Below are 22,806 nucleotides of genomic sequence, written 5' to 3' on the forward strand. Positions count from 1 at the left end.
TTGGACTTGCGCGGAAGGGACCGACTTGCGCTTTAACGGTCGTGAGACCTTGGTCCATGGTTTCTTGCGAGAAACCTCTTCCGCAGACGAGGTATAAATGGGCTCTCTCGTCTTTGTTAGGCAGGGGCGATCTTGGGTAGATACGCCCGATACCACGGAGGGAACGTCTGTTCGCTGATTAAAGCCTCTCGAACCCATTTGTCGTACGACATTGCTTCTCCCCTGGACTTGGGAGCTTGCAAGAGGTCCCGGACTAGGAGGACGACAGGCACGAACAGACGAACCCTCAAGCGCAACACTATCCACAACACTATCACTCACTTTAACACTTCCCACTGCACTTTTACACTTCAGCTCCTTGACATCCGCCATGAGCTGATTACGGTCACTAGCCAGTGACTCAACTCTCTCACCCAGAGCTTGGATGGCACGCATCATATCAGCCATCGAAGGTTCCTGAGTGCCAGAAGGGGGATTAGGAGCAACCACTACAGGGGAAGGAATAGGTTGTGGGGCATGAGGAGAGGAAATGTCAATAGAACGAGAGGAACTTCTCCTAACTCTATCTCTCTCTAGCCTACGTGTATATTTTTGGAATTCGATAAAATCGAATTCCGAAAGCCCAACGCACTCCTCACATCGATCTTCCAATTGACAGGTTTTATCCCGACAATTGGAACAAACAGTGTGAGGGTCGATAGAGGCCTTCGGAAGACGCCTTGAACAGTCCCTAGCATTGCACTTCCTAAATTTTGGGACTTGTGAAGGGTCAGCCATTTTGAATTGGTCAAAGGGGAATTCAAAAACTATCAAAAAGTCATCAACAAAGAATCCGTAATCAAAAAGAGTTCAAGGAATTGCGAAGAAAAAGCCTGCACAGCGAAAGCTCAAAACTAGAATAGTGTACTTCACCAATTAGTTGTGAAAACAAATCCAGTTTAGCAACAGCGAATAAGCACGTCTTGTCGGGAGCACGACAGAGAGAAAATTGAGTTCTTTGTTTACATTGAGTACTGGGTATCTGGACGACAGATGGCGCTGTTGGGCACACCCGCAACCTGTGTAGCGATCGCTGGCGAATTTTACCTTAGAGTTTTCTGTCGAGCAACAGAGTTGCAGCTATTATAATCACCGGCTAAGTTAAATATTGAAAAATTATTTTTAATATTATTATTATTATTATTATTATTATTATTATTATTATTATTATTATTATTACCTAAGCTACAACTCAAGTTGTAAAATCAGGATACCATATGCCCAATGGCTCCAACAAGGAAAATAGCCCAGTAAGGAAAGGAAATAAGGAAACGAATAGAATAGTGTGCCTGATTGTACCCTCAAACAAGATGGAATATTATAAGCAAAAGAAATAGTAACAGCTGATATAAAAACATCTATAAAAAAAAAAATTGACATCAAGCGACCACTACAAAAGAAAATTTATTTGAAACTAAACATTAAATCGTGAAGAGGGTCAACTATTACTTGGCTGCAAGCCAAGTTTGTCGGACGGAACTTGGTAGGTCAGGACATAAGATGTGGTGAACATATCACGAATGCAGGACCACAGCAAATCTTTCGGCTTTGGCAACAACTTTTGAAGTCCCCTATGGGCAGTGAATCACCAGAGTGAAAACAGTGGAGACCGAGTTAGGATGGGGATTAATTTTAGAGGGTGGGCGGATTTTTGCCAGCCATGCGTTACCTAACCCATGCGAATGCTGTGGTGTGACTGTACATTATCCTATTACAAAATTTACACAGCACAACACTAAACTCTTTAAGGAAGAAAGTACAGCACTTATATATGTCATATACAAACACTTAAACATAAAACCATAAAGTTATCCACACGAGCAAGCAATATATAGTGTGTTTATCACAACCAAAAACAAAAGTAAATTAAAGACGTTTAAAATGTTAGGTTAGTATATTTTCATGGGGGCATCAACAACATATATTTAAAACATTTGTCCGTATATTAAAGGTGAATATAAGTAAATTAAGATTTTTATAATTCAGATATTATTAATAAGAATGTAAAGTTACTTTAAACTACTTTAATAAGATAATAAAAAAAATAATGCCTAACTTTTAAGTTTACCAGATGATGAATTAAAGTACAATTACATTAAGTATTGTAAGGGGAACTAAAATATTTACATATTCCTAGAAATTATGGTCTTCTAATATCTGCAAAATTTTTATCGCGGGACGGTCTCAAATGCAATACCCATGGAGAAGGGCTTACTGTATTCTACTGGACTAAACTATCTTAATCAAAATATTATCAAAAGTTATTTCAAGTATTGTCAATTTGATTACACAAATCATTCTACACCCTGGAAAAGCTGGCCAACTGTATAATGCGGGAGATAACCATATAGCATACAATTCTTATAATTACAGGTTTGAAATCATACGTTCTTCAGAAATTTGTATAATACTGTACGTACATCAATTTTCATGAAAATCCCAAGCAAAATTCTTGACATACTTCTGATATTCTGAGAACTACATTTACTAGCTGTAGCGAACGACACCTCGTAGTAACGGGGGATTTTGAGGAGGGAGAAGTCTAATTGGAAAGGGATCTCTGGTAGTGGTATCACTCGCCCCAGTTTTAATACCGACACTCTTTAGGGGTGAGCGAGCTAGATATATTCCATGCAACTTTTTTCTCTGGTATATTTAGCAGTATTTATACCTTTGAAATGGTGCTTTAAGGAGCATTTCACTGGGCGACACAGGTTCCTTGCCCAGAAATAGATTTTCCCTTCGTCAAAATCCCTTATTTGAGCTGGAAAGTATCACTTCAAAGTCAATGTTTTTGCTTGAAAAAAAAAAAAAAAAAAAACTGAAGATGTTAAGACATCTTTATGAAAATATTTTTGAGGTCATGCTTGAGCCCTGTACTGATGAGATCGAATGACCACTTATCATTTTTTCTTGAACTAATCGAAACAATTGTGCTCCAATACTTTTCTTTTAGCATTTAAGGACATCCGGTTATCCCTAGAGACATCCTGGTTATTCTGAAAATTTCAGCTTTGCTACATAATACCAAGATTTCCCAAACATTACTATCAAACCTATACCATAAAATAAATTACCCAAGACTATAATTTGCGAAATCAGTTTGTTAATTGTTAATTATCATTGTAACTCGACCATTAATACAAACTAATAACACATAATGGACTCTCAAACAGAATTCCCTTTTTCAATCCCTCCCCTGTTTTGCCAGGGATAACATTATTTCATACTGTACTATAGTAGTCAAATAACCCCAATTGACAATCATATAGACCAGTTTCTACTATAAACCATAAAGCTCTAGAGCAAAATACATCTTTCAATTAAGGTTAGGAAAAGTTATTTATGAATAAATTAAAAATCGGATTAACAAAAATATATCTTACGTAAAATGAGGTCCATGAAGATTATAAGCTTAGTCACGAGGAACTACGAAAGTTTGTTGACGAACGTTTAGTTTAATTAACAATATAAATATTTGTGCAGTAACTCGGTAAAGTTGTTTTAAGTAAACAAAGAAAGTGGTATAAAAGCCAATAAACAATCTTACAGCAAGGTATTTTATAACAAGAAATGTTTAAACCTGTTTTTATAAAAAACAGATATCGTTTTATGATAGATACAGATTTGTAATAAAACTTATATAATTTACTAGTGATGCAACCACACTTACCTTATACGTAAATGCATTGAGAATGTTTTACAAATATCAACAATTTACTTTGTGGAAAGACACAAAAAGAATTATATAAACTTCATTCATCTGGACGAGTAGCATCTCCAGCAAGTGGTAACGAAAGAAAGATAATAGGCTATTAAAATGAAAGTGTTTACATGAATTACTGGGAAATAAAGGGAACTGAATGTAAACCACTGTAAAAGAAATATGTTGAATATAGCATTTGACTAAAATAACCTTTACATTTGAGATAGAGAGAGGGAATAAATATGTGCATTAATGGGTACTAGTATTGGTTTATGTCACCTTCAAAAAATAAAATAAAATAAGAGAGAGAGAGAGAGAGAGAGAGAGAGAGAGAGAGAGAGAGAGAGAGAGAGAGAGAGAGAGAGAGAGAGAGAGAGAGAGAGAGAGAGAGAGTGTGTGTTAGTAGTTATTTGGATATATCCCCTTCTAACTTTTGTTCTGTAATCTAGTTCTTCTTAATATATAGATTTTTTATTACAGCTCTAATCGAGTTCATCATCATCTCCTCCCACGTATATTGACGCAAAGGGCCTCTTCTCTTGGGGAGTGCGAAGAGCATGCCCAAACCATCTCCATTTGCCCCTCACTATGATATCATCCGCATATGACACTTGAGTAATCTCTTATAGTTTAAATTATAATCCGGTCCTGCCATTTGACTGTAGTTATATTTAGGTTTTATTTGCAACTGATGAATGATATTGTATGGTGGGAGAGGGATAAAGTACTGTAATGGGAAAATACATCTGCAATATTAAAAATGCGACAGTCTTAAGACTCAACAATACCGTATGTTAAAATTATTTTGCCGCGATTAGCTAATTTTGATTCGTTTCCCAACTTTTCACCGATAGGTAGCGTGCATATTTTCCTGCCCTTAAACCTACAGTAAATAGCAACAAAAGCAAAATTAATCACCTGCACGACAGAACATCCAAAAAGGGGCCTGGGGTTTTGAGTTATAAATTTAATCAAGGCTTTTAAATACAAGGGGCAAATACACATCGGGCAGATACTGTTATCAATTTTGTTGTATGGGTGACAATCACGAGTGTAGATGACGTCACAGACGAGGAAATAATGGGCAAACCATCGAAGTGCCCGTGTAAGTTGTTGAGGCACTGGATGTGCGCCTCCTGACTATTGTCTGAAACAACTCTAACTGGACTCTGCCTTCTGGCTGAAGTCTGTGCCTACTGTCTGCCTTGGACAGTTTGATCTGGAAAAACTGTTTCAAGGCAAAAGAATTACAGGCAAATCAGAGTGCCTGCCTTGCATTTGCCCCTCGTGTGGAAGGGCCCTAAAGCACCCTTAATCGACTTTCAAGACAGTGTCAGCCCTCATTATTTGCAGATTCGGTCATTCACATCTCGGCATCTACATAACTAGTTAAATAAAATTTCATATAATTGTTGTTACACATGTTGCTCGCGGGCCAAAGTTTTCAAACAGGCAGGGCTCTTTTGCGCCCGGCCTTGTTTGGGTTGTTTCCCTCCCTGCGCAACACAACACCCCATCTCTCACCCACTTGGTCTCAGTCTCACAATGTCTCTCTTCGTTCATGCGTTTCTTGCTTCTTGATCACAGTGTTTAGTGTTACAAGTATTATGTATGTTAGTATTAAGTATGAACGCACCCACCAACCAGTCGAAGTCTCAAAACTTGCTTTGTGCATCACGAGATCTTACTGAATAGAACTTCGTATGAAAACGGATAGTTGTGTCACTATTACCTTTTTTAATACAGTACTTATAATCAATGATAATTACTGTAGTGTTTAGTGTACGGTACATACAGTACAGTACTACTGTATATATGAAATTAGGATTGCACTTTGTATTTGTGCCATACTTTTTATACTGTACTGTTAAGTTGGATAGGCATGAGTCTATTTTCAATATACGCATGCCTCTAAGAAGTAATGTGACAGTGTAGCAGTTAAAATGGCATAAAGCAAAACACCAGGCCCTGTTATTTCAGTTTCTCTGTCTCTGTCATTACAACCCAATTGTGATAAGTTTTAATGCATTTCAAGATGCCTTCTTCTGGATTTGTTAGTAATCACTATGCATAAATAGTATTGTGGTTTATATTACAGTTGTGAGGAGTGGGTTTGCCTTGCTTTTCCTCAATAGTTAAGTAGGTTTCAAGTTCAAGCGCTAATGAAGCTGACTTTTAGTTCATAGGGAAATCCAAAGAAGGCTAAGCTTTGTTATAGTTGGGATGACAACAAATATGACACACCAGCATCGTCCTCTAATACAACAACCAGTCCAGTTTTGACAACAATGTTCTTCAAAGCTCTGTAGTTACTCTTAACTCTGTTTACTCTCAGAAGGCCAATGTGTTTAAAGGCCACTCATGAATGGCTAAGGCAAGGGATAACGACATTGCCCTATCAAGCAGGACAATGCCCTAGAGGCTGACCATATATACATATCAGTGCCCAAGCCCCCTCTCCACCCAAGCTAGACCAAGGATGGCCATGCAATGGCTGCTGATGACTCAGCAGATAGACCTATAGGCTCCCCCAAATCCCTCATCCTTAGCTCACAAAGATGGCGAGATTGCAGCGACCAAAGAAACTAACGAGTTTGAGCGGACCTCAAACCACAGTCTGGAATTCACCAGTCTGGGATGTTACCACATCGGTCACCATTACTGAGTTGGTTATCTTGAAAGTCCTCTACTTCTTTTATTACTTTAGATCCTTCTGCTGCTAAACCCTTGCATTCCCAAATCCCTAATAGCTCTTTTAGATACCTCAAATTTAGACAGGAGACCGAGTTTGTAATCTGGATCCTAACATTCCACTGCTTGTACTATTGAGCAGCCTTTTTCATTGTGCATAATCCTCATGGTCCCTCTGTGGGTAGGAGGTTTTATGATCACATTACAGGAAGTATAAATGAAAGTGCAACTAAGAAGAAAGAGGTCAGTATATAAAGATATCTGGTAATGGTGGGGTGGCTGGAACGTAGTCATGTTTGCAACATCAGTGAGCAAAAATTAATGTTTTGTCCTCCTGTTACGCAGCCCGTAGCACAGGAGGTAGATGTCTGTTAAATACTTGAAAAAACTAGATTTTTACACATTCCCATCATTTACGATGATTTATCAGGTGAAAAAAGCTCGCTCTCTTCAAACAAGAATATGGCTAAAAAAAATAAGGAATGGTTCGTGGATCGGTGGCCTCTTTTGTTGGAAGGCCCAAGAGGGTTGTTGCAAAAACCAATCTAGTGAGAAAGCAAATTCTAATGTGATTTACCCAACCTATCCATGCTACATCTCACCACAGAGAATATCTGTCACATTATCATAATCTAGGGTCTTTACAGCCCTCTAAATTATTCTGAATAGGTTCTAAAAGACAGCCTACCATTATTTTGTATCATCAGACACTGGTATGTTTATCTGTAACCATGCCAATCTAAAAATGCATCAATGACGAAAACTAGGCAGTACGTACGGTACTGTATATGTTTGTACTTTTCATAAAAGAATTTTCAATCTCAGCCTCACGATTCTCCCAAATTTGCACATCAAATAACTGTACTTCATAAAGTTGAATGCATTTAAAAACAAGGGCTCATTATGAAGTTACCCAAAGGCAAAGTTTTATAAAACCAACCAAACGCCTTCCTCTATCTTCCTGCATCACTCATCAGTTGGGGAGGGGAGAAAGTAAAAAGAAAAATAACATTATAGAACCACATACATAAAATGTTATTTTATACATGCATGTTATTTCTTTCATTCATTCTGATCATGTTTTCTATATACTATTGTAGTTAACATTCTAGATACTATGAGTTAATTCATCTATGCACATCAAACGTAAGCCATTGCACTAGCATTGCTGTCATAATATTCCATTTTCCGTCGGACAAAGTTTTAAATAATTCTTGCCTTTTACTGTGTTAGTAAACTCATGTTTAAAACCTAAGTGTGATTGGATTAATGAACAAGCATTCAAATCATGTATTTTGTTATAAAATTTTTCCTAGTATTAAAGAAATTTCTTGAAACAAAGCATAGTTTTCTTCTTACAAGTTACTCTCCCTCAGACAAATTACCTTGTAAACAGTCTGTATATAACGCAAGAAAGCATTGTTCGTACGTCCCACAAGAAAGCATTAGGTTACTTCAAACTTAATCTTATATAAAGAAATAAGAATCGTATCTTTTGATATATACATATTGTAATACTAAAACTAATAATAGTAATAAACAAAATATTGAAGATGAAGAATAACAGTATTTAATATTTTAGTAATTCCAGGCAGATAACTCTAGGGTAAACTAGTCAGAAGAGTGCCAATAAGCATTTTATAATATTGTACAGTACAGAGGAACTAGTATATAGGTAGATAATGTTATTCTGTCCAACTTGTAAAAGGTTACATAAATTATATAAAAGTGACTTAGCTAGCCATCCCTGAGAATTTCAAGATACAGTAATTAAACATTCATAAAAAGTGCAGAATTTCAAAATTTATTAACATTCATTCAACGTGCAACTTGCAAAATAAAGTTAAATCTGTACAAAAGAAAGTGATCTGTATGGCATATTACTTTGGAATTAGAGACATGAAATACAAGTGTCATTTGCACAGATCATTTATCAAATTTGGCTTCGGGGACATGGAAAATAAATGTTAAAAATCCAACAAAAATTTGTCAAAGAACATTGTTTTATTTTCAAGACAACCCATTTCACCATACAGGAATGATGACCATTGACATGTGTTCCAAATCTATCATATTCATTTGCATCAACCATAAAATCTCTTTTACTAGTTTGTGGCATACTCATGATTGTATTAATAGCACTCAATACATGTGTTATCCTATAGAAAATGTAAGCAAGCCTCATTAATTATCTTCATTTTCATCCTCACCTCTCAGCCTTGTTAGATCAAACTTGGAAACTTACCTTTAATGATTTTGCAGAAAAATACTTCTGAACTTTAATAAGCAGAAATAGGAACAAATAGCCAGGCAAGGTGTACATACTTATTGCTACACTGCAACTGTATAGAAACAGAATCAATATTACCACAGACAAGAAATCTTAAATTTTCCCACCTATCCTTGACTCGAAGTATCTGTGTGTAGAAATGTTGGATGTTCTCATAACTCTGCTTGTCCGTTACCGAATAAACCAACATAAATCCGTCTCCCTTTCTCATGTACTGTTCCCGCATGGCACTAAACTCTTCTTGACCTGCAGTGTCCAGAACTGAAAAATATACATAAACAAGAATTATGTCAAGCATTCAACACTAAACTCAATTTTTTTTAATGAGACGCATTTGCACTGACTCGCAGCGGTGCCCTTTTAGCTTTGAAAAGTTCCCTGCCATCTGATTGGTTAGAATTATCTTGTCCAATCAATCAACGATCAGGACACTTTTCCGGGCTAAAAGGGCACCCCTGCGAGTCAATGCAAATCTGCCTCACTAGAAAGAATTGACTATAGTTCTATTACTGCATTACAAGAAGAAATTAAGCAAACTTAAGTGCTGAAATGAATTTACCTTTCAGTACCAAATTGACATTTTTACAATTATGATAACAAGAGCAGAGGAAAGAAATTAGAAAAAGTCCAGAAATTAAAATAACAAAAGAATAAGCAAAGCTTTGGTGTTGCTGTGTTTACTAACTGTGTGTAGTAAGAGATGAGTAAAAATCAGTCTATGGTAGCTTAAAGCTAGAGACATTGTACTTGACGACCCATTCCAGAAATTTTTTCGCTCAAATATGAATATTTAATTCGAACCAGAACTGGGAAAGTATAATCAGGAGGGAGACAATGGATCAGGCCGTGAATGGTCTCATTCCATGTCAGAAATAATCACAGATGCCATAGAGTAAGAGTGGTACTTTGTATCCTCTCTCTGGTGAACAGGTGTGGTTGAGTGCTCAGCCCAGCTCAGTCCTTAAATACCAGACTCTTTTGGTGGGTATCAAAGTACTGTACTTCAGGGAAAGAAGAGATCGAAGGAAAGAAGAGAGACCGAAGCGGTATTCCATCCTCCACGTAAAAGGTGAATGATGGCACTCAAGCTTCTCAAATCACTTGACTGTCGGTACAGGACCTGTAAGGTACTGATTGCCTATCGGCTTGATACAGGACTGCTCACCTCTTAGTGGTACAACTGCAGGGGCAGCCATACAGGACTCACGGACCAGTGCACAAATTCACACAGGATCAGAATCAGGTACAAGATGAGAACCTTCTCCCTCAAAAGTGATTACAGTATAGACAGCTTCAAGTCCTAAGTGACTTCTTGCGACAGGCCTTCAACTGGACTAGTTATTATAGGAATTATCAGAATCAAAATGGGAAGAGAAAGAGTAGGACAGCTTTATACAACAGCATATTCTTAGTCTCAATTGCCTAGGAATTGGTGTTTGGTCCAGGTGGAACTGCTGCACCTCACCTTGCGGATCATGAGCTCAGTGTCAGTTATAGTATGCTCCATAGTGGCATGATAAAACTACTTGAGACTATAAAAAGGGCAAGGAAACTTGTATCAACACTTGGTAGATTAATTTCATGGCAAAGATCAATAACAGAAGCAGTCGTTATAAGGATCTGCAAAAGAAAAGAAGTATAAAATGAGAACACACTTGTGGATATTGAAAAGCTATCTGACTGACAACTTGATGGATGAGGTACCAGAGTGATTCAATAAGCAAGTGATGTTATTCTATCATAACATTAGATCTGGAGTGAAAGGAAGGATAGATGTATCAGAAGAATTTGAGACAATGTTAATGTCTATCAAAGGCCACTACTAAGCCCTTAGCTTTTTTCCAAGAAACAAAAACCTACTAAAGAGCAAAAAAGGGTACCCTTAGAGACCTTTGAAAGTAAATGACCCAAATGTAACAGCATATTCTAAAGAAAAGGCAAAAGGTGATAGAAATATTTACAAAAAGCTAAATGAGCAAAACAAAGCTAATGATGCCTGGAAAGGAAATAAAAGGAAACAGTATGATCAGAAGAGAGATCATTTGGTAATTTGAAACGTGTGGGGTTTAAAGGTCGTTCGTGAATGGTAGAGGCAAGGGCCAAGACAATGTCCTAGACACTAACCATATACACATGATCAGCACCCACGGCCCCTCTCCAAGCTCGGGCCAGGGAAGGCCGGGCAATGGCTGCTGATGACTCAGCAGGTAGACCTATAGCCTCTCCCAAAACCCCCATCCCTTGTTCACGAGAATGGTGAGGTTGCAGACACAGCAAGAAACTACTGAGCTTGAGTGCATCTCCAGCATGAGTCCAACAGATTGCCAGGAAGGGATGTTTTCATTAGGCTACCACAACACTACAATGTGTGAAAATGTATCACAACGGGTATTCCAGAGTACAAAATATACATGGAATAAGAGATTTCCGATGTCTGTATGTAATGTATTAAAAATGCAAATAGGGATGAGATGAAAGGAGACAACCCTGTTGTAGATCTTGGAAGAAGTAGAAGGTCAGTGAAAAAGGAGACAAGACAACAGTAATAGAGTGAATGTAAAAAAAAATATCACATAAGGTTTTCAAGGCTTTTGCTGTTCTATGCAGCTGAAACATTGGCAATGGACAATGACATGGATAAAGATATTTATAAAAGAACAGACAAGAAAAAGAATTATTTATTGCATTAACACCTATAGCCCTAATGTAAATAGGTTAATAGGATATACTGGGAACAACAAAAGGAATAGCAAAACTGAAATAAAGATAAAAACTACCTTTACAATATACTGTACAGAACATGGAAAACTTTAATGTAATGGAGTACTGTAGTTTTTTTATAATAAAAATTATTTACCATATGCTGTACACAAAAAAATATACTCACCATCAAGGATGCACCACTGAGCATCGACCTCTGTGTGCTGGATGTACGAGTCTTCAATGGTGGGGTCATAGTCAGTCACAAACAGCCGCTGGAAGAACTGAATGGTTAATGCCGATTTGCCAACCCCACCATCCCCGACCACTACCAATTTGAAGGTCGGCAATTTGTCCGATGGTGGTTTTGACATCCTGCTGCTGTTTGTGCTGGCCGACCCGGAGGAGGGCTGGCGTCCCCGTCCCAGTGTTCCTGCTTTTCTCTAACCTCGTTCTATCAACCCTCTCTCCCCCCTTTCCCACACTGCTAAACACACCTGGGAAAATAGAGAGATAACAGTAAAATTTTCCTGAATAAAAAGAGTTGACCTTTCATAAATAGCTCATTATTGTTATATTATATCAAAACAAATTCTTTTGTGACCAGGAAGTAAAAAAAAATCTTAACAAATCAATTTACAATAAATGGTTTTGTGGCAAAATATCTTCCTTGATTATTAAAAATGTTTAAAAAAAAAAAAAAAGTCAAACACTTAATATGATCTAAGCACAAAATTTTTCAACCTGAAGAATCGAAATAAACCATTTTCTTCTCTCTATCCCAATTCCTCCACTCTGGGTGACTTCGGCATCATACTCATACTGTTAGGTATTAAGTGTAGCGGTTCTCTGCCTGAAGCACTCGAGCACAGTACACCAGACAATCTTTGTTAGTTTAATCAGTTACAACCCCCTTTCCGGATCTTGCCAATTCCGTATTTAGTTTTGTGGAATTTTTTTCATTTACCGTAGAATTAGAATTAGTAAGGAGTCTTCTGCTTTTAAAATGCATTTATTGCACCCAATGCTTTGTAATTAGGCTATTATCAGCACACAAACCTTCATGCCCTTTATACTGCATGAAAGGGGGTCAACAGTTGGATTTAAATAGTAAATATGCAGAATACTCCTGTTGTTTGAATAAACAAAACAGTATATCATATTGGATGATAAGAAATATGTGATATAGATGGATAGAATAACAGAAAAAAAAAGATAGTTCTAGGGAAAATTCAGATCAGTCTTCTTACTTCTTTTTCTTCTAGTACTGTGAAGGTTAGTTGGGAAGTGGAAATTATGTTCCAAGTACGAAGTGAGAATTTACATGTAGGAACAAGTTTATTGGGCTTGAATCACAATTTGCTCTGTGTATGGATGTTCTCTAAATATCATACAAACTAATGTTTCTTTTGCTATTTCTGAATCCTCAACTACTGTCTCAACAGATACAGAATTGGCTTTACATCTTCAGAATCAGCTATGGGTATTGCTAATCGTCCAAACTATTCTACTTTACCGCTTAGCCTATAGTTAATCCCTTGAGAGCAAGAGTTGATAGGCTCATTAAGTGCGTTAAACAACAATTTGGAAGCCACATCTTAATTCCAAGAAATTAGTTTGGACTTAAGATTCTTAAGAATAGGAGACTTGATCACATCCTTGATTTTCAGGCTGTGAGAAAGATCTAGAACAGTGTGTAGAATAGCTAAAGCTTCAATAAGTCTAAAACCCTTAACCCCCATAGCTACGATGATGTCCGCTGAATGTTGAAACCTGCCCAGTACCATACACGCTGACGTATCTGATACGTCATTTATAAACCATATGGAAGTCAAAATCTCTTGTATACCCTACAAAAGAGTACACCACATGGTCATATAATCCACCTAGGATATTTCTCTAAAAAAGCTCCTCCCCTCCTTGATATTAGCCCCTCCTTTCTTCAGTCAACCATTGAAGACTTTGGAGATTCTAGCATTTATTCCTGATTGTGTAAGAGCTATTTTAGTGTGTTTTTATGTTACCATGTAGAATCACACCACTCTCTCCAGCCAATGGTGACATTTCCTGTGTAAGTTTTGTAAGGCATTACTTTAAACCCCTGACATCCCCCAGCTTAGAGACATAGTAATCCTCACATCTCACCACATCCCCCGGCATAGAGACATAACAATCCTCATATCCCCCAGCTTAGAGACATAGTAATCCTCACATCTCACCACATCCCCCGGCATAGAGACATAACAATCCTCATATCCCCCAGCTTAGAGACAGCAATCCTCACATCCCCCAGCTTAGAGACAGCAATTCTCACATCCCCCAGCTTAGACATATAGCAATCCTCACATCCCCAGCTTAGATATAGCAATCCTCACATCCCCCAGCTTAGAGACAGCAATTCTCACATCCCCCAGCTTAGACATATAGCAATCCTCACATCCCCAGCTTAGATATAGCAATCCTCACATCTCCTAGCTTAGAGACATAGCAATCCTCACATCTCCCAGCTTAGAGACATAGCAATCCTCACATCCCCCAGCTTTAAAGACATAGCAATCCTCACATCTTCCAGCTTAGAGACATAGCAATCCTCACATCTCCCAGCTTAGAGACATAGCAATCCTCACATCTCCTAGCTTAGAGACGTAGCAATCCTCACATCCCCCAGCTTAAAGACATAGCAATCCTCACATCTTCCAGCTTAGAGACATAGCAATCCTCACATCCCCCAGCTTAGAGACATAGCAATCCTCACATCTTCCAGCTTAGAGACATAGCAATCCTCACATCTCCCAGCTTAGAGACATAGCAATCCTCACATCCCCCAGCTTAGAGACATAGCAATCCTCACATCTTCCAGCTTAGAGACATAGCAATCCTCACATCCCCCAGCTTAGAGACATAGCAATCCTCACATCTTCCAGCTTAGAGACATAGCAATCCTCACATCTCCCAGCTTAGAGACATAGCAATCCTCACATCCCCCAGCTTAGAGACATAGCAATCCTCACATCTTCCAGCTTAGAGACATAGCAATCCTCACATCCCCCAGCTTAGAGACATAGCAATCCTCACATCTTCCAGCTTAGAGACATAGCAATCCTCACATCTCCCAGCTTAGAGACATAGCAATCCTCACATCTCCCAGCTTAGAGACATAGCAATCCTCACATCCCCCAGCTTTAAAGACATAGCAATCCTCACATCTTCCAGCTTAGAGACATAGCAATCCTCACATCTCCCAGCTTAGAGACATAGCAATCCTCACATCTCCTAGCTTAGAGACGTAGCAATCCTCACATCCCCCAGCTTAAAGACATAGCAATCCTCACATCTTCCAGCTTAGAGACATAGCAATCCTCACATCCCCCAGCTTAGAGACATAGCAATCCTCACATCTCCTAGCTTAGAGACGTAGCAATCCTCACATCCCCCAGCTTAAAGACATAGCAATCCTCACATCTTCCAGCTTAGAGACATAGCAATCCTCACATCCCCCAGCTTAGAGACATAGCAATCCTCACATCTTCCAGCTTAGAGACATAGCAATCCTCACATCTCCCAGCTTAGAGACATAGCAATCCTCACATCTCCCAGCTTAGAGACATAGCAATCCTCACATCTCCTAGCTTAGAGACGTAGCAATCCTCACATCCCCCAGCTTAAAGACATAGCAATCCTCACATCTTCCAGCTTAGAGACATAGCAATCCTCACATCTCCCAGCTTAGAGACATAGCAATCCTCACATCTCCCAGCTTAGAGACATAGCAATCCTCACATCTCCTAGCTTAGAGACGTAGCAATCCTCACATCCCCCAGCTTAAAGACATAGCAATCCTCACATCTTCCAGCTTAGAGACATAGCAATCCTCACATCTTCCAGCTTAGAGACATAGCAATCCTCACATCTTCCAGCTTAGAGACATAGCAATCCTCACATCTTCCAGCTTAGAGACATAGCAATCCTCACATCTCCCAGCTTAGAGACATAGCAATCCTCACATCTCCTAGCTTAGAGACGTAGCAATCCTCACATCCCCCAGCTTAAAGACATAGCAATCCTCACATCTTCCAGCTTAGAGACATAGCAATCCTCACATCCCCCAGCTTAGAGACATAGCAATCCTCACATCTTCCAGCTTAGAGACATAGCAATCCTCACATCTCCCAGCTTAGAGACATAGCAATCCTCACATCTCCCAGCTTAGAGACATAGCAATCCTCACATCTCCTAGCTTAGAGACGTAGCAATCCTCACATCCCCCAGCTTAAAGACATAGCAATCCTCACATCTCCCAGCTTAGAGACATAGCAATCCTCACATCTCCCAGCTTAGAGACATAGCAATCCTCACATCCCCCAGCTTTAAAGACATAGCAATCCTCACATCTTCCAGCTTAGAGACATAGCAATCCTCACATCTCCCAGCTTAGAGACATAGCAATCCTCACATCTCCTAGCTTAGAGACGTAGCAATCCTCACATCCCCCAGCTTAAAGACATAGCAATCCTCACATCTTCCAGCTTAGAGACATAGCAATCCTCACATCCCCCAGCTTAGAGACATAGCAATCCTCACATCTTCCAGCTTAGAGACATAGCAATCCTCACATCTCCCAGCTTAGAGACATAGCAATCCTCACATCTCCCAGCTTAGAGACATAGCAATCCTCACATCTCCTAGCTTAGAGACGTAGCAATCCTCACATCCCCCAGCTTAAAGACATAGCAATCCTCACATCTTCCAGCTTAGAGACATAGCAATCCTCACATCCCCCAGCTTAGAGACATAGCAATCCTCACATCTCCTAGCTTAGAGACGTAGCAATCCTCACATCCCCCAGCTTAAAGACATAGCAATCCTCACATCTTCCAGCTTAGAGACATAGCAATCCTCACATCCCCCAGCTTAGAGACATAGCAATCCTCACATCTTCCAGCTTAGAGACATAGCAATCCTCACATCTCCCAGCTTAGAGACATAGCAATCCTCACATCTCCCAGCTTAGAGACATAGCAATCCTCACATCTCCTAGCTTAGAGACGTAGCAATCCTCACATCCCCCAGCTTAAAGACATAGCAATCCTCACATCCCCCAGCTTAAAGACATAGCAATCCTCACATCTTCCAGCTTAGAGACATAGCAATCCTCACATCTCCCAGCTTAGAGACATAGCAATCCTCACATCTCCCAGCTTAGAGACATAGCAATCCTCACATCTCCTAGCTTAGAGACGTAGCAATCCTCACATCCCCCAGCTTAAAGACATAGCAATCCTCACATCTTCCAGCTTAGAGACATAGCAATCCTCACATCTTCCAGCTTAGAGACATAGCAATTCTCACATCCCCCAGCTTAGACATATAGCAATCCTCACATCCCCAGCTTAGATATAGCAATCCTCACATCCCCCAGCTTAGAGACAGCAATTCTCACATCCCCCAGCTTAGACATATAGCAATCCTCACATCCCCAGCTTAGATATAGCAATCCTCACATCTCCTAGCTTAGAGACATAGCAATCCTCACATCTCCCAGCTTAGAGACATAGCAATCCTCACATCTTCCAGCTTAGAGACATAGCAATCCTCACATCTCCCAGCTTAGAGACATAGCAATCCTCACATCTTCCAGCTTAGAGACATAGCAATCCTCACATCTCCCAGCTTAGAGACATAGCAATCCTCACATCTTCCAGCTTAGAGACATAGCAATCCTCACATCTCCCAGCTTAGAGACATAGCAATCCTCACATCTCCTAGCTTAGAGACGTAGCAATCCTCACATCCCCCAGCTTAAAGACATAGCAATCCTCACATCTTCCAGCTTAGAGACATAGCAATCCTCACATCCCCCAGCTTAGAGACATAGCAATCCTCACATCCCCCAGCTTAGAGACATAGCAATCCTCACATCTTCCAGCTTAGAGACATAGCAATCCTCACATCTAGCTTAGAGACGTAGCAATCCTCACATCCCCCAGCTTAGAGACATAGCAATCCTCACATCTCCCAGCTTAGAGACATAGCAATCCTCACATCTCCCAGCTTAGAGACATAGCAATCCTCACATCTCCCAGCTTAGAGACATAGCAATCCTCACATCTCCCAGCTTAGAGACATAGCAATCCTCACATCTCCCAGCTTAGAGACATAGCAATCCTCACATCTCCTAGCTTAGAGACGTAGCAATCCTCACATCCCCCAGCTTAAAGACATAGCAATCCTCACATCCCCCAGCTTAAAGACATAGCAATCCTCACATCTCCCAGCTTAGAGACATAGCAATCCTCACATCTCCCAGCTTAGAGACATAGCAATCCTCACATCTTCCAGCTTAGAGACATAGCAATCCTCACATCTCCCAGCTTAGAGACATAGCAATCCTCACATCTCCTAGCTTAGAGACGTAGCAATCCTCACATCCCCCAGCTTAAAGACATAGCAATCCTCACATCCCCCAGCTTAAAGACATAGCAATCCTCACATCTCCCAGCTTAGAGACATAGCAATCCTCACATCTCCTAGCTTAGAGACGTAGCAATTCTCACATCCCCCAGCTTAGACATATAGCAATCCTCACATCCCCAGCTTAGATATAGCAATCCTCACATCTCCTAGCTTAGAGACATAGCAATCCTCACATCTCCCAGCTTAGAGACATAGCAGTCCTCACATCTAGCTTAGAGACGTAGCAATCCTCACATCCCCAGCTTAGATATAGCAATCCTCACATCTCCCAGCTTAGAGACATAGCAATCCTCACATCCCCCAGCTTAGAGACATAGCAATCCTCACATCCCCAGCTTAGATATAGCAATCCTCACATCCCCAGCTTAGATATAGCAATCCTCACATCTCCTAGCTTAGAGACATAGCAATCCTCACATCCCCCAGCTTAGAGACATAGCAATCCTCACATCTCCCAGCTTAGAGACATAGCAATCCTCACATCTCCTAGCTTAGAGACGTAGCAATCCTCACATCCCCCAGCTTTAAAGACATAGCAATCCTCACATCTTCCAGCTTAGAGACATAGCAATCCTCACATCCCCCAGCTTAGAGACATAGCAATCCTCACATCTCCTAGCTTAGAGACATAGCAATCCTCACATCTCCCAGCTTAGAGACATAGCAATCCTCACATCTTCCAGCTTAGAGACATAGCAATCCTCACATCTCCTAGCTTAGAGACATAGCAATCCTCACATCTTCCAGCTTAGAGACATAGCAATCCTCACATCTTCCAGCTTAGAGACATAGCAATCCTCACATCCCCCAGCTTAGAGACATAGCAATCCTCACATCTCCTAGCTTAGAGACATAGCAATCCTCACATCTCCCAGCTTAGAGACATAGCAGTCCTCACATCCCCCAGCTTAGAGACATAGCAATCCTCACATCCCCCAGCTTGAGACATAGCGATCCTTCACATCTCCCCACATCCCCCCAGCATAGACATAGCAGTCCTCACATCTCGCGCACATCCCCCAGCTTAGAGACGTAGTGAACCTCACATTTCACTCCACCACCGAGACACTTGCGATTCTAGTCTAGTATTTATTCACGGTTATGTAAGGGCTATTTCAGTGTATTTCTGTGTTGGCATACGTGTTCAAATCACAAAGAGAGCACTCTAAGGTGAAATGTAGCTGTATTGTTCCTCCCTCGCCCCCCCTCCCTCCCCCCCATACTCTACCTCGGACTCCCATCCACGACGCCACCCAAAACGCCAGTCATACAAGTTGTTGAAAGCTCTGTTTAGTCGAATTTCATCACGCTCGTATCTAAAGGCACACCAAATTATCTCAATACTATAAATAATTACCTGAAAATGTCAATCCATACAAATCTTCCCCTTAATTTTTTTTTATAAATTCCCAAATCCCTACATCATTTACTGTACCTGCATTTCACAGATATCTTGAAATATTTCCTCAATATCATATCACTGATGACATTTGTAACTCAGATATTGTAGCTGTGAACACGACACATGACGAGAATTTTTTATTTATTTTAATTTCTTATTTTTCCCACTATCATTTCTACAAAATAATATTTTCATATCTTAGACATACTGTATAGTATATCTTTCATATTAGTATTGTCTTACCTTTATCAAGGACAGCTCTGTTCAAAACTCCCTATGAGCATAGTGAGTTCTGCTGAAGAGGAAATAAAACAAATTTTTCAGCATAAAGACCTGCCTAAAGGCTGAGCGATAGCTTTTCACCTCGTGATACTGACTGAGAAGAGCTTTTCTCTTCAGAGGCAAAGTAAAAATTTGGCTATCAAAGGAATAGAGGTTCCAAGAGGAGAAATACCCACTCCTATGACACCAACTACAAAAGTTGGCCCACTTGGCTTGGTATAGGGGAGTTAAAGATTTCTAGAGGTACTGTATACCGACGTCTTTTGTACAACCTCTTTTAGAGGAAATACTGGATAAATTTCATGTGTGAAGCCACAACAATTCCATCAAGCCATGGAATACCGCATCTGGACGTGTGGTTGGCACAATAGGCAGGGAGAAGAGTCAATTTTCTCGTAGTATCTATTAGGAGTAGAAAGTCGAGGTACCAATCTACTAGGGGCCACTTCGGGCCTACTAGTCTTATTGAGGTTGGGATTTATCTGACTCGGTTCAAGACGCTCCTTGTCAGGCAGAACAGCAGAAAAGCATAGACATCAAGATTGTCCCTCGGGTGCTGGATTGTGTTCTCGAATGCTGCTTCTGGGTCTGGCACCGGTGAGCAGTATATCGGAAGTTTCAGATTTAGCAAGGTTGAGGATAGGTTGACTGTTGGAGAGAACCCCCCATAAAGTTATCTTGTTTGCTGTCTGATGATACAAAGACCATTCTGTGTTTGCCTGCTCAGCTTGTCCACCACAATCTTCTTGCCTAGAATAAACAGAGTTGTCAGAGTGATTGAGGTGAGCACTGCCCCCTTGTGACTTCACATTGCTAGTTGACAAAGCTACAAAGAAACGGTATTCCTTTATTTGTTTATCTATGCCATGATGGTGGTGGTGTCGCTCATCAACACCACCGAGTGACCGGTTAAAAGACACCTCAAATGTTGGAGCACGAGGAGAGCAATTTAAAGCTTCAACACGTTAACATAGCATTAATGCTCCTGGTCGGTCCATTGTCCCGACACTAGGTGTTGTAGGAGGTGAGCCCCCAACCTTCCTCCAACATATCTGAAGTTCTGGTGTAACCGATAGCAGGGAAGAGACCTTTAAAAGGCTCATTTCGTTCAGCCACCTTTCCAGAACGAGTCTGGAATTCTCCCCTATCAAAACTAATGATAGATAAGGGTCATCGCCTTGCGACCAGTGTCTTTTCAGCTTCCATTGAAGAGACTGTAGGTGGAGGCAAAAGTTTAGAACGAAACGTCCCAGGAAGGCTAGGTGTCTTGTTAACTTCTGCCAAAGCTGTGCTGGCAGCTTGAACGGTTGAAGGAAAGGGAGCGCCACCCCCCAAAAATGTACCAGTCTGTCCCAGGATAGGAAGACTTTTCCTACAAGTGTCGATGTCCATTCCCAGAAAAATTAGTCTTTGTTTGCGCATTAGTATCAACTTCTCCCAATAAACCATTATCCCCAAATCGTGACAAAATGAAAGAAGTTTGTCTCAGTGGAGAAGATGGTCACCCTACGAATTTGCCAAGGTCAACCAATCATCCAGGTAAAGCAGAAGACAAATGCTGTTGGCATGTCCCCATGCTGATATCAGTGTAAAAACCATGGTGAAGACTTGCGGAGCTATTGAGAGACCAAAACAAAGAACTTTTAATTGGAACAGTCTGGTTGCCTTGACAAAATGGAGGTACATCCTGGAATTAGAATGGATTGGGTTCTGAAAATAAGCATCCTTTAAATCAACCATCGTCATTTGCCACTTCGCTAGACTGACATCCGCGTAACATCAAAACATGCCAGGTACTACACGATGTAACGGATACGTCATTTACAAAGATTAACTATACGGAAGTTAAAATCACTCATATATTCTACAAAAGAGTACAGCACATGGCCGGATATCCCACCTAGGATATTTCACTAGAAGCTAATCCCCTCCTCCTCCTTTCTTCAGCCAACCAACAAAGACTTTGGGATTTTAGCCTTTATTCCTGATTGTGTAAGAGCTACTATTTAAGTGTGTTTTTACGTTGCCATGTAGAATCACACCACTCTCTCTAGCAAATGGCAGCACTTCCTATGTGAGGCATACTCTAACCTCCCTGACATCCCCTAACTTAAGAGATGTAGGGGTCTTTACTTCTCACTCCACTACCAACTGAAACACTTGCGTTACTATTCTTTATTCAAGAATATGTAAGGGCTATTTTAGTGTATTTCTATGTTGGCATATGTGTTCATATCACACACACAGCATTCTCTAAAGTGAGACTTAGCTGTGTCATTCTTCCTCCAGTATTCTCCCCCTATGATTTCCACCCAAAATACCAACCACAATACCAGTCATGAAAGTTGTTGAAAACATTGTTTGGTCAAATTCCATCACATGCTTATATCTAAATTCACAATAAATCATCTCCATACTGTACTGTAAATTATTACCTGAAAATGTCGCAATCCATAAAAATCTTCCCTTAATTTTTTCATAAATTTCCGAATTCCTATAATATTTACTTGCATTTCACATACCTCAGGATAAAGTATTTCTTTAATATCATATCACTGATCACATTTGTAACCAAGATAGCTGTAAACACAATGACTCATCACAAGATATATTTTTTTTTCCTTATTTTCTCAATTATCATTTACACAAAATTATATAATTTTTATGTCTTAGATATATGATATATTTCATATTAGTATTGTCTATCGTTTTCATAAGAAAAAGTTAGCCTTTGTCATATTTCCATTTATTAACATTCAACACATTTTTTTTTCTCTTAAAAGAATAAAAGTTTTTTTATCATCATATGTATGCCTTTTAGTTAAACATTATCATCATATGTATGCCTTTTAATTATACATTATAACAGACTTCTTGCGACAAAGGAAACAAATTTTTTCTTTACATTTTTTAATAACGTAATGTCCGTTACCGACGAATAGTTTTATATCTTTCAACGGCTATCTATCGTAGTAGACGGAGAGCAATTGATCCTTTCGTGCTACTAGGGGAAATAAATGTCTTCACAAGAATAGCTGTTTAGAAATAATAACTTTACCCACGTTCAGAGCACGACTTGATGGAAGAGCTGAGAAGATAAGTTTAAAAAGATAATGTGATGGTCAAGAAAAAGTAACAAGAGTCAGAAGGAATATGAGAAGAGACTTGAACAAACAAAAATATGTACAGAATACACCAATTATTATTATTATTATTATTATT

The 22,806-nt window shown here is 39.7% G+C and overlaps 1 protein-coding gene across 1 annotated transcript in view; it reads right to left on the minus strand.

Annotated features, from left to right (window-relative positions):
• Positions 1-22,806, minus strand: part of LOC137655849 (ras-related protein M-Ras-like) — an 87,681-nt gene that overhangs the window by 49,865 nt on the left and 15,010 nt on the right. The window contains exons 3-4 of the mRNA XM_068390028.1: positions 11,614-11,923; positions 8,834-8,987 (exon numbers count right to left, since the gene is read on the minus strand). Coding sequence (XP_068246129.1) covers positions 8,834-8,987; positions 11,614-11,800 — 341 coding nt within the window. The 5' untranslated portion in view covers positions 11,801-11,923. The remainder of the gene's footprint in view (positions 1-8,833; positions 8,988-11,613; positions 11,924-22,806) is intronic.

This window comes from Palaemon carinicauda, chromosome 16 (genome assembly GCF_036898095.1).
Source record: "Palaemon carinicauda isolate YSFRI2023 chromosome 16, ASM3689809v2, whole genome shotgun sequence".
NCBI classification, from domain to species: Eukaryota; Metazoa; Arthropoda; class Malacostraca; order Decapoda; family Palaemonidae; genus Palaemon; species Palaemon carinicauda.